A 12,776-nucleotide genomic window follows, 5' to 3' on the forward strand; every position below is an offset into this window, starting at 1 on the left:
ACAATTAATTTAATTCCAGTACATGTATATTTCGACATGTCCATTTATAGCATTGATTCACCTCGTTTTTCTGACATTTATTCGACACGTAATGCGCTTTAACAAATTTTCGTTGAATTAATTACGCACACTTGTAAATGTTTCGTCCGATAATCGATAGTTAGAAGACTGATGATGGCAACCGGCCGTGATCCTCGTGGACATTGTGAATTTCATGCATAATTCCGTCAAAACATTTATTCGACTCGTAAAGTGTGTAAACAAATTGTCGTTGAATTTATAACGCAACGGTTAATATTTGTTGAAATCTCAAATGGGAATAATTAAATTTGTAATCCGAAACCCATTACCGTAAGTCGATGTTAACGCGTTTTTAATCCGAAACACACTTCCGAATGTAAATGTTACGGCAACGTTAAATATTTTTGCTTCAAATTAGCAGTGCAAATTTATTTTGTGTCGAATCTTTTTCTCAATTTAAAAGAGCGTGAAAATTATGCAGCATGTACAACGTCGCGTCTATTGCATACAAATGGCGTGTATTGAGCGTTCTAACAAGCACACAACAGGTCAGGAGATTGACGCATATTCAGAGGCAAAATTTCATCAAATCTATAAATAGTCACTTAAAAAATGGCAAGGTTTGTGTTAAAGAAATAACTGAAAGCTTTTATCGTAAATATTTACCAGAAAGAGATTGATAAAAACGGAATAAACGGGATTATCGGGTAATAAATAGAAACTTGAAAAGTAGTAAGTATACAGTAATAGAGTCGGGTTGAAACGGATGTATTGGGGAATCGTTCGAGTCGGGATTTAACTATTTGTGCGGAAAAGTTTTAAAACAATTAAACAATATAAAAAAATATATTTTTAAATGACTGGGGGATTTTTTTGAAGAGTCATAGCGCACCAAATGACGTCTTTTGACGCTGTTTTTTTTTAGTTATAACGCACCACAGAACGTGAATTGAAACGTTGAAATATAAAAAAAATCAACGTAGGGAGGGGACACCCCTCCTGAACCCACCCCCGGGGCGCCTGAACAAATTCCTGGGGAAGGCACTGTATTGGGGTCATTTTGTGGGTTGTTCAATCTTCATAACATGTTAACAGTTTGTTTAGCAAACCGTTTCAACATTTCATAAGCCATTAAATTGAAACTTAAAATAGCTCCATGGCAAAACTCATAAATTATCCAATCCTGTCTAATGTGGCTTGGTGTAACATCCAATCCTCATGTATTTCAGTGTATTCCAAACTTGATAAGTGTGGCTACAGACACTTAACCTGCCCTCAATTGTTTCAGTGTATTCCATACTTGATAAGTGTGGCTACAGACACTTTACCTGCCTTCCTGTATTTCAGTGTATTCCATACTTGATAAGTGTGGCTACAGACACTTTACCTGCCTTCATGTATTTCAGTGTATTCCATACTTGATAAGTGTGGCTACAGACACTTTACCTGCCTTCCTGTATTTCAGTGTGCCCTCATGTATTTCAGTGTATTCCATACTTGATAAGTGTGGCTACAGACACTTTACCTGCCCTCAATTGTTTCAGTGTATTCCATACTTGATAAGTGTGGCTACAGACACTTTACCTGCCCTCATGTATTTCAGTGTATTCCATACTTGATTAGTGTGGCTACAGACACTTTACCTGCCCTCATGTATTTCAGTGTATTCCATACTTGATAAGTGTGGCTACAGACACTTTACCTGCCCTCATGTATTTCAGTGTATTCCATACTTGATAAGTGTGGCTACAGACACTTTACCTGCCTTCATGTATTTTTCAGTGTATTCCATACTTGATAAGTGTGGCTACAGACAATTTACCTGCCCTCATGTATTTCAGTGTATTCCATACTTGATTAGTGTGGCTACAGACACTTTCTGCCCTTGTGTATTTCAGTGTATTCCATACTTGATAAGTGTGGCTACAGACACTTTACCTGCCTTCATGTATTTTTCAGTGTATTCCATACTTGATAAGTGTGGCTACAGACAATTTACCTGCCCTCATGTATTTCAGTGTATTCCATACTTGATTAGTGTGGCTACAGACACTTTCTGCCCTTGTGTATTTCAGTGTATTCCATACTTGATAAGTGTGGCTACAGACAATTTACCTGCCCTCATGTATTTCAGTGTATTCCATACTTGATTAGTGTGGCTACCGACACTTTCTGCCCTTGTGTATTTCAGTGTATTCCATACTTGATAAGTGTGGCTACAGACACTTTACCTGCCTTCATGTATTTTTCAGTGTATTCCATACTTGATAAGTGTGGCTACAGACACTTTACCTGCCCTCATGTATTTCAGTGTATTCCATACTTGATTAGTGTGGCTACAGACACTTTACCTGCCCTCATGTATTTCATTGTATTCCATACTTGATAAGTGTGGCTACAGACACTTAACCTGCCTTCATGTATATTTCAGTGTATTCCATACTTGATAAGTGTGGCTACAGACACTTAACCTGCCTTCATGTATTTTTCAGTGTATTCCATACTTGATAAGTGTGGCTACAGACACTTTACCTGCCATCAGAATCAAGGCAGAGCAGCTTATGCAGGAGATTGACAAGAAATACCCAGGATTCATACACGTAAGGCGACCTAGCATGCCTTTATTGCAGTGATTGAATAATCAGTTGAATATTTCATCTAAGCATGTGTTCAGCGTTAATATATGTTTGCTTAGTATGCCTTTGATAGACAGTTTGAATAATTATACCCCCACAAACGAAGTTTAGGGGGGGTATAAAGGAGTGAGCTTGTCTGTCGGTCGGTCTGTCTGTCGGTCCGTATTAAGTGTCCCCTCTCTAATTCAAGTTGTTTTTATCCGATCTTCACCAAACATGGTCAGATGTTGTATCTAGATGATGTCTAAATCAAGTTGGAATATGGGCCATGCCGGGTCCAAATCTAGGTCACAGGGTCACTTAGTGCGTTTTTAGCTCAACTGAGCACAACGTGTCCATCCTCCGTCGTGCGTTGTCCGTCGTCAACATTTTGCCTTGTGAACACTCTAGAGGCCACATTTATTGCCTGATCTTCATGAAATTTGGTCAGAACATTTGTCCAATTGATACCTCGACTGAGTTCGAAACTGGGTCATGCTGGGTCAAAAACTAGGTCACTAGTTCAAAAAAAAGAAAAACCTTGTGAACACTGTAGAAGTCACATGTGATGCCCAATCTTCATGTAACTTTGTCAAAATGTTTGTCTAAATGATATGTTGGTTGAGTTCAAAAATGGTTCCGGTCCGTTGAAAAACATGGGCGCTAGTGGGCGGGGCAGTATTCCTAATATGGCTATAGAGAAACCTTGTGAACACTCTAGAAGTCACAATTTTTGCCCAATCATCATGAAACTTGGTCAAAACATTGGTTTCATTGATATCTCGGACGAGTTCGAAGATGGTCCAGATCGGTGAAAAAACATTGCCGCCAGGGGGCGTGGCAGTTTTCCTAATGTCTATTGTAAAACCTTGATAACACTCAAGAGGCCACATTTATTGTCCAATCTTAATGAAATTTGGTCAGAAGATTGGTATGTATGATATCTTAGATGAGTTCAAAAATGGTTACGTTTGCTTAAAAAACATGACTGCCAAGGGGCGGGGCATTTTTCCTTATATGGCTATAGTAAAACCTTGTGAACACTCTAGAGGCCATATTTATTGTTTGATCTTCATGAAACTTGGTCAGAAGATTCATCCCAATAATATCTTGGACGAGTTCAAAAATGATGCCGGTTGGTTGAAAAACATGGCTGCCAGGGGGCGGGGCATTTTTCCTTATATGGCTATAGTAAAACCTTGTTAACACTCTAGAGGCCACATTTATTTTCCGATCTTAATGAAACTTGGTCAGAAGATTTGTCGTAATGATATCTTGGATGAGTTTGAAAATGGTTTCGGTTGCTTAAAAAATATGTCCACCAGGGGGCGGGGCATTTTTCCTAATATGGCTATATATCATGCTTTAGTAAAACCTTGTTAACACTCTAGAGGCCACATTTATTGTCCGATCATCATGAAACTTGGTCAGATGATTTGTCCCAATGATATCTTGGATGAGTTCGAAAATGGTTACGGTTGGTGGAAAAACATGGCCGCCAAGGGGGCGTGGCATTTTTCCTTATATAGCTATAGCTATAGTTAAACCTTGTTAACACTCTAGAAGCCATATTTATTGTACGATCACCTTTGTCAGAAGATTTGTCCCAATGATATTTTGGACAAGTTCGAAAATGGTTCCAGTTGCTTGAAAAACATGGCCACCACTGGGGGGGGGGGCATTTCTCCTTTTATGGACTTATGAATCTTCATGAAACTGTCAGTTTATTTGCTTAAATGATATCTTGGATGTGTATGAAAATGGTTCTGGTCTGTTGAAAAACGTGGCTGCCAGGGTGTTCACTAGTCATGAAAGTTGGTAAGAACATTTTGTTCTAATGACATCTTGGGCTGCACAGAACAGGTCAGTTCCTTTGAATCTCAGGTGAGCAACTTTGGGACTTTCAGGCCCTCTTGTTAACATTCAGCATGGTGTCCTCTCTCTAATTCAAGTAGTTGTCATCCGAGCTTCAGAACACTTGGTCAGAAGTTGTATCTAGATGATGCGTAGGTAAAGTTCGAACATGGTCGATGCCGGGTCAAAAACTAAGTCACGGGGTCACATTGAGCATGGTGTCCGCTGTTTTATTTGAAGACAACATGCAAAATATTCTGTGTCAATGCTGCATTTGTGGGAATTCGTCAAGTGCCAAAGCTCTTGTTGTCTATAGTCTTGTAATTATTTGTTAATCTTTTAATTTGGTAATTTAATCGTACGGTAATCTAGAGTGACTGTTGGCTCTGTTATGGTTAAAGGAAAACAATAATGTCAATCATTTTAAGTCCCCTACCGGTTTCACCGGAGGGGATATGGTTTGCGCTCTGTGTGTCCATCAGTCTGTCACCCTTTTCTGGATCCTGCGATAACTTTTAAAGTTCTTAATATTTTTTCATGAAACTTGAAACATGGATAGATGGCAATATGGACATTATGCATGTCATTTCATTTTGTTCCTACGTCAAAAATTCTGGTTGCTATGGCAACAAATAGACTAGAAATGCTGCTGAAAATTGTGGTTTTCTGGATCCTGCGATAACTTTAAAAGTTCTTCATATTTTTTCATGAAACTTGAAACATGGATTGATGGCAATATGGACATTATGCACATCATTTCATTTTGTTCCTACAACAAAAATTCTGGTTGCTATGTCAACAAATAGACTAGAAATACTGCTGAAAATGGTGGTTTTCTGGATCCTGCGATTACTTTAAAAGTTCTTCATATTTTTTTTATGAAACTTCCAACATGGATAGATGGCAATATGGACATTATGCACATCATTTCATTTTGTTCCTACGTCAAAAATTCTGGTTGCTATGGCAACAACAAAAAAATATTCTGACAATGGTGGAATTTCTGACAATGGTGGAGCCGGTAGGGGACCTTTATTGGTTGGCAATAGTCTTGTTATAACTTGGCTTTTATTTTGCAGAAGAATAAAATGTGCAAGACCCATTTTTCGTTCACAGCGATGCATTTATTTCTGAGCCATGTGCCCTTGAATATATCCATGAACAAAGCTGCTATGACTGTGACAAATAAGTGCTGGTGTATTTATAGTCATGTTTGTGACGAGCTCTATTTGATCAAGTTAGGACATAGTAATTTGACATGTTTATAATTAATAAATTGGTTGCAACCCTAGTTCCGTTATTTTCATTAAATGTATTATCAATGCTTTATCAACTGAATTTAACCCTTTCCCACTATGAAGCGAAGTGAAAATGGCTAAGAGCAAACAGCCTAAAATCAGAACAGCCTGCGAGTAACTCGCAGTCTGTTCAGGTTTTATGCTATTTGCTGCTTATCAGTATCTAAGGGTTGGAAATGAAACCTTTTAAACTTAAATCTAGTAAGAAAGGTCTTTAATTAAATTTAACTTTCTAAGGGACTACTAATGCGTCAAAAAACGTATCAAAGTGGTAAAGGGTTAATGCCGCTGAGTGGAGTGCATGTATAGTCAAATGTATATACTTGTGTTTTAGATGAGTGGAGTGCATGTATAGTCAAATGTATATACTTGTGTTTCAGATGAGTGGAGTGCATGTATAGTCAAATGTATATACTTGTGTTACAGATGAGTGGAGTGCATGTAAAGTCAAATGTATATACTTGTGTTTCAGATGAGTGGAGTGCATGTGTAGTCAAATGTATGTACTTGTGTTTCAGATGAGTGGAGTGCATGTGTAGTCAAATGTATATACTTGTGTTTCAGATGAGTGGAGTGCATGTATAGTCAAATGTATATACTTGTGTTTTAGATGAGTGGAGTGCATGTATAGTCAAATGTATATACTTGTGTTTCAGATGAGTGGAGTGCATGTATAGTCAAATGTATATACTTGTTTTTCAGATGAGTGGAGTGCATGTGTAGTCAAATGTATATACTTGTGTTTCAGATGAGTGGAGTGCATGTATAGTCAAATGTATATACTTGTGTTTCAGATGAGTGGAGTGCATGTGTAGTCAAATGTATGTACTTGTGTTTCAGATGAAGGCACTTCAGGGCATCAAGATGTGCTTCAAACTGCAGGAGATCATCCAGGCAGACAGTTCTGACGGTGTGGTACGGGGCCTTCACAACCCCCATGACAACAGCAGCAGTCTTAATGCATTCCTGTATGGCGTACTTCGAGCTAATAGGTCACATCGGAGAGCCTTGCTTACATCATTACTCAATCTTTTAGATGATTCAGCAGTAAGTATTTGGATTAATTTGTATTATGTAGCTATATATTGCATAGCAAATATATTGTTGGTTGGCAATAAAGTTGAAAATCATGTTGCATTCTCTGTTATCAAGCAAGTTATTTTTAGCAAACTAATTATTTATAAAAAACCTGAATATATTCCAGTATGATTTTGCCAAAATAAAGCCACTTGGCTTTAAATTCCTCATATGATGGTCCCACCACCTTTCTACCAAATTGTGAAAACTTCACTGACATTTTCCAGGGCAAGATAACAAATTATGCAACAATCAAGAACAAGTTTGGCTGTATAAAACTCGTTAAGCATTGCTAATCTCTCTAGAGTGTTTTAAAATTTGACCACACTGCTGATCTTAAAAGGAAAATGTAACAACCTGGTGTTTCAGAAAATCAGCCTACAAGAGCAGTTGTACATCGTTGACAACCTTGCCTTCTTCCTCTACCAGACCCAGGATGAGCCCCTCTTTATTATTCACCACATAGACATCCTGGTCTCAGTGTCAGGGTCCAACCTGCTACAGTCATTCAGAGAAGTATGCCCATGTCTACTTAACCCTTTGCATGCTGGGAAATTTGTCGTCTGCTAAAATGTCGTCTGTGAAATTTCTAAAATTAGCATTTTCTTCAATTTTTTTCAAAGAATACTATCAGAATAGCAACCAGTTTGGATCCTGATGAGACGCCACGTTTTGTGGCGTCTCATCTGGATCCAAACTGTTTGCAAAGGCCTTCAAAATTTGGTTCCAGCGCTGAAAGAGTTAAAAGCTGCTGCAACAATATAGCCTTGGCTTAATATCAGTTCATTCCATACTAATTTTGTGCTGCCGGATATTTATCTGTTTATAGCGTCAGAAAACATAGAATGATTACAGTATTTAGCAACAGATTTGACAATGTTATTATTGTAAATGTTTATTTCAGAGGTCTCCTTAGTTTTTAACATACGGGTCTAATTTCATTCTCGTAAAAATGGTGCCGTTCTATTTTGTCCAGTTCTGCTGCCATGTGAACCTATTTAAACACATTTACATGTGGCCGAGTAAACCCTGCTTCAGAGATTTCTGTTGTTGTGCATGGCCTGTTGTGGTATTTTATTGTAGTGGTCACCAATGGTCATTGTAATAGTAAAATGTGTTTCTGAAGCGTTGAATGCAGGAGTAAATCTATTAAGCCACAAGTGCTATGTTGAAATGTGATTGTGATTTTTGTGACCTTGTTTGTTGTGCAATGTATATTGAAAGTAATGAAACGGCTGTGCCATTTCCAGTGTAAGAAGCTAAGTTGGATATGCTTATGCTTTCAAATGATCTAGGCATGATAAACTTTTATTTATGTTCCCCTATTTGTTTTATACATTTTCGTCAATGGTATCGCTTAGAGTTATGTGCTTATTTTACTGTTTTATAGAAGCTGATAGGTGACAGCAAGACAGCAACAAAAATGGTATTTTACATTTTTTCTTTGTTTGCTTATCCTATTCTTTGAATGGTTCTTTTTGCTGTTGTAATTTAGTGTGCAAATCCACTTTTAGATTTTAATTGCAATAGTTGCATAATCTTAGAAAATACAGCAAAGAATAATATCATGCATTTATGTGCGAATGTTTTAAAGCATGAATGCATGCTTATATGGCAGCGCCTTGTGTTTTGTGCCTCCACCTGTGTGTTTTGTGCCTATATGATAATTTGAATTAAAAAATATGAGTCTTTGTTGTATTTCTAGATATATTTTTAATTTATAATAAAAAGATTATAAATGTGTGTTATCTTCACATCATTAAATTCTGTATTTCTTTCTCCCTTTAAAAATTCCAGAAATCGATGAAGTTTGAATGTAGCTTGCATTTTTGGCTCGTCTGAGCACAACAAGCTCATGTTGAGATACTTTGATCGCCTTTTGCCTGTTGGTAATCATGCATCATCCACTGTCAACTTTAACATTGTGAATACCCTAGAAACCATTGTCCAATTTTAATAAAACTTGTTCCAATCTTTCCTAATGATACCTTGGCAATGTTCGAAACTTGGTAACTTTGGGTTCAAAACTAGGTCACTTGGCTTACTCAAAGAATCATCATGAAACTTGTTCATAACATTTTGTTTCAATGAAATCTCATCTGAGCTTTAAAATGGTTTTTGTTTGTTGAAAACATGTCTGCGAGGGAGCAAGGCAGTTTTCCGTAAATGCCTATATTAATAATATCTTGTGAATTTGAGAAGTCACAGTTTCAGCCCAAACTTCATGAAACTTGTTTAAGAATTTTTTTTTATGATGTCTCAGCCTAGTTTTTTAAAAATCTGGTATGTTTAAAATGGCTGCCTGGGGTCATAACAGTTTTCCTTATACAGTAGATTTCGCTTAATTGAATAGCCCATTTGTCACGTCCGAATATTCAATTATCCGGAGTATTAAATTATACTAAATTATATTAAGTGTACACTAGAAAATATTTGAACACTCTAGAAGTCACATTTTTGGTCCACATCTTCGTGAAATTTGGTCAGAACATTTGTTTCTTGGATAAGACGGTTGAGTTTGAAAATGGTTCAGATCGGTAAAAAAAACACAATCAGCTGCCAGGGCTATTCAATTTACCGAATTACGCCATATTTTCTATCAGACTATGTGGAATATTTACAACGGGAAGAGATGCAAATGGTTTGGTGTTTTCAATTTCTATTCAATTAACCGAATTATTCGATTATCCGATATTCAATTAAGTGGACTCTACTGTATTGCCATAGTTAAACCGTGTGAACCTCTAGAAATCAAATTTTTTGTCTTTTGTTCATGAAACCTGCTGAGAATATTTGTTATAATGATATCCAGCTGAGTTCGAAACTGGTTCTGGTCCATTTATGCCATGGCCACCAACCGACAGGGAAGAACATTTGTAGTACTTATATCTCAGAAATGTGAGTAAATAGTTCTGGTCCATTGGAGAACATAGCCATTAGGGTGCAAGGCTAGTTTTATGCTCCAGGTAGGGTGGCATATAGCAGTTGAACTGTCCGTCAGTCAGTCAGTCTGTCCGAAAACTTTAACGTTGCCCATAATTATTGCAATATTGAAGATAACAACTTGATAATTGGCATGCATGTGTATCTCATAAAGCTGCACATTTTGAGTAGTGAAAGGTCAAGGTCATCCTTCAAGGTCAAAAGTAAAAAAATACAATCCAAGGGAAGTAATAAGCTTTAAAAGGGAGATAATTTCTTAACCTGCCAAATGATATATTGAAATTTTATTTCAAAGCGGCGCAAAAAGGGGCATTGTGTTTCTGACAAACAGATCTCTTGTTCTTAAATGGCAATAGTGAAATCTTGTAAAAATCTAGAAGTGTCTTTTTTCAATAAACACGAAAGTGTCTTAAAACATTTGTTTACATGATATCTTGGACAAGTTCGAAAATGGTTTTATTTGTCTAAATGACACTGTTGGGTTAGGATGGCAGTTTTCCTTTTATGGCTATGGTGAGACTTTCCAGCTTTTAACAATGAAGATCATTTTGATCTCAGGTGAGCAACTTAGATCCATTGGCCTTCTTGCTAAAATCAAGCTAATGTTCGGGCATTTTTATGCCCCCGGTAGTGTGGCATATAGCAGTTGAACTGTCAGTCAGTCAGTCTGTCCGTCCGTTTGAAAACTTTAATGGCCATAACTTTTTCAATATTGAAGATAGCAACTTTATATTTGGCATATGCATCTCACGGAGCTGCACATTTTGAGTGGTGAAAGGTGAAGGTCAAGGTAATCCTTCAAGGTCAAATGTCAAATATATGGCGTCTGTCGGTCCGTCCGAAAACTTAAACATTGGCCATAACTTTTTCAATATTGAAGATAGCAACTTGATATTTGGCATGCATGTTTATCTCATGGAGCTGAACATTTTGAGTGGTGAAAGGTGAAGGTCAAGGTCATCCTTCAAGGTCTAATGTCAAATAAATGGTGTCTGTCCGTTCCAAAACTTCAACATTGGCCATAACTTTTTCAATATCGAAGATAGCAATTTGATATTTGGCATGCATGTGTATCTCATGGAGCTGAACATTTTGAGTGGTGAAAGGTGAAGATCAAGGTCATCCTTCAAGGTCAAATGTCAAATATATGGCGTCTGTCCGTCCGAAAACTTTAACATTGGCCATAACCTTTTCAATATTGAAGATAGCAGCTTGATATTTGGCATGCATGTTCATCTCATAGAGCTGCACATTTTGAGTGGTGAAAGGTGATGGTGAAGGTCATCCTTCAAGGTCAAAGGTTAAATATATGGCTTCAAAGCGGCGCAGTAGGGGGCATTGTGTTTCAGGAACACAGCTCTTGTTTTTTAAAGTTTTATTCATTCTGTCTATCAGTTTTGGGGACATTTTCAGCCTTGGTGCCTGACATTACAGCTTTACTAGTTGTGGTTGATTTATATGGTTTGATTTGCAGATGTTGTCTCCACCAAATTTTTCCGAGAATGGACTATCAGAAAACCAGAGGCATGCAGCATATGATGATGATGACGATGATAAAGATACATTAATAGGCGAGTTGTGTACATTGTTTTAAATCATGCAAATAACTGCAATGTCAATATAATTGTTAAGAAACGAATTTCGGCTTCGACAAGTTTTGGCAGAATTATGGGCCTTTGCCTGTTGTTCTATTATTGAACTAATTGCCCCACAATTTTCAACTCCTTTAACCACTGGATGGATCATGTGCAAACTTTCACCCTTAAATGAACCTAATTTGTAGATGATTTTTAAGAAAGGAATTTACCTTAAATACACAAATACAATACACCCTCGTGTAAAATACGCACCCCTGAGTTTGGTCCAAATTTATCGGTAAAAGTTGAAATCCGAGTAAAATATGATTTAAAAAAACATGACATGGTCATTTTCCGGAAAAATGTGTCAATATATTTTTGTGTTGTGAAAATAGCAAATCAATTGGGGTTATCAACCATCTGTTTCACAGTAATACAATAATACCCCGGCTTTTATCAACATCTCGAATATACGGGTCCTGCTGACGAGCGATGGCCCTTCTCAACACCTTTACCGATAACATACTGGCCACCTGCTGACACCCGGGTCAAGCAGTCATAATTGCAAAAGAACAAAACAGAGACGTTTTTTATAACATTTAATTCCATTTGACAACATTCAGAACGATAATAATTATAATAATAAAATAATAAGTATTATTATTATGTATCTATAATACCTATGGTTGGTTTATTTAGCATGTATGGTAATATACGGTGTAGCCATGACAATTACCGTAAGCACAGTTGCCACCCTTTGATGTAATGGTGTAATTAAAAATGGCTGACACGCAGCGAATAACAATGATTAAGTTAAAAATGTTCACAGGAAAATTTTTGTTCTGCTCTACATTTGTTTATAATGCGCACCCCTTACTTGAAGAAAAATTCGGCTGGTAAGAAAGTGCGTATTATATTTGTGTATTTACGGTAGGCTAAAATTTGTTTTGGCAGAATTATGTCACTTTGTTTTTTCCAATATAGAATATATAAAGTTGTGTTTTATTTTCAAATATACATGTATATATTTTTATGTCCCCCAGTCTATACTTGGGGACATATTATTTTTGCTCTGTCTGTTTGTTGGTTTGTTTGTTGGTTTGCGTCAAACTTTAACATTTGCCATAACTTTTGCAATATTGAAGATAGCAACTTGATATTTGGCATGCATGTTTATCTCATGGAGCTGCAAATTTTGAGTAGTAAAAGGTCAAGAACAAGGTCATCCTCCAAGGTCAAATGTCAAATATATGGAGGGGACATAGTGTTTCACAAACGCATCTTGTTCAACTCCAAACTGCTAGGCAGATTTTGCTCAAACTTTCACAGCTCAATGTGCAAGTGATGGTTAAGGGATAACTTTTGACTGCAACCAGTTACAGGCTGAATTG

The 12,776-nt window shown here is 37.0% G+C and overlaps 1 protein-coding gene across 1 annotated transcript in view; it reads left to right on the forward strand.

Moving 5' to 3' along the window:
* LOC127876325 (nipped-B-like protein B) overlaps nt 1-12,776 on the forward strand; it is an 88,709-nt gene that overhangs the window by 56,181 nt on the left and 19,752 nt on the right. Inside the window, exons 36-40 of the mRNA XM_052421434.1 lie at nt 2,514-2,621; nt 6,629-6,835; nt 7,235-7,381; nt 8,256-8,291; nt 11,283-11,379. Of these exons, the coding sequence (XP_052277394.1) occupies nt 2,514-2,621; nt 6,629-6,835; nt 7,235-7,381; nt 8,256-8,291; nt 11,283-11,379 (595 nt within the window). The remainder of the gene's footprint in view (nt 1-2,513; nt 2,622-6,628; nt 6,836-7,234; nt 7,382-8,255; nt 8,292-11,282; nt 11,380-12,776) is intronic.

This window comes from Dreissena polymorpha, chromosome 4 (assembly GCF_020536995.1).
Source record: "Dreissena polymorpha isolate Duluth1 chromosome 4, UMN_Dpol_1.0, whole genome shotgun sequence".
Lineage (NCBI taxonomy): Eukaryota > Metazoa > Mollusca > Bivalvia > Myida > Dreissenidae > Dreissena > Dreissena polymorpha.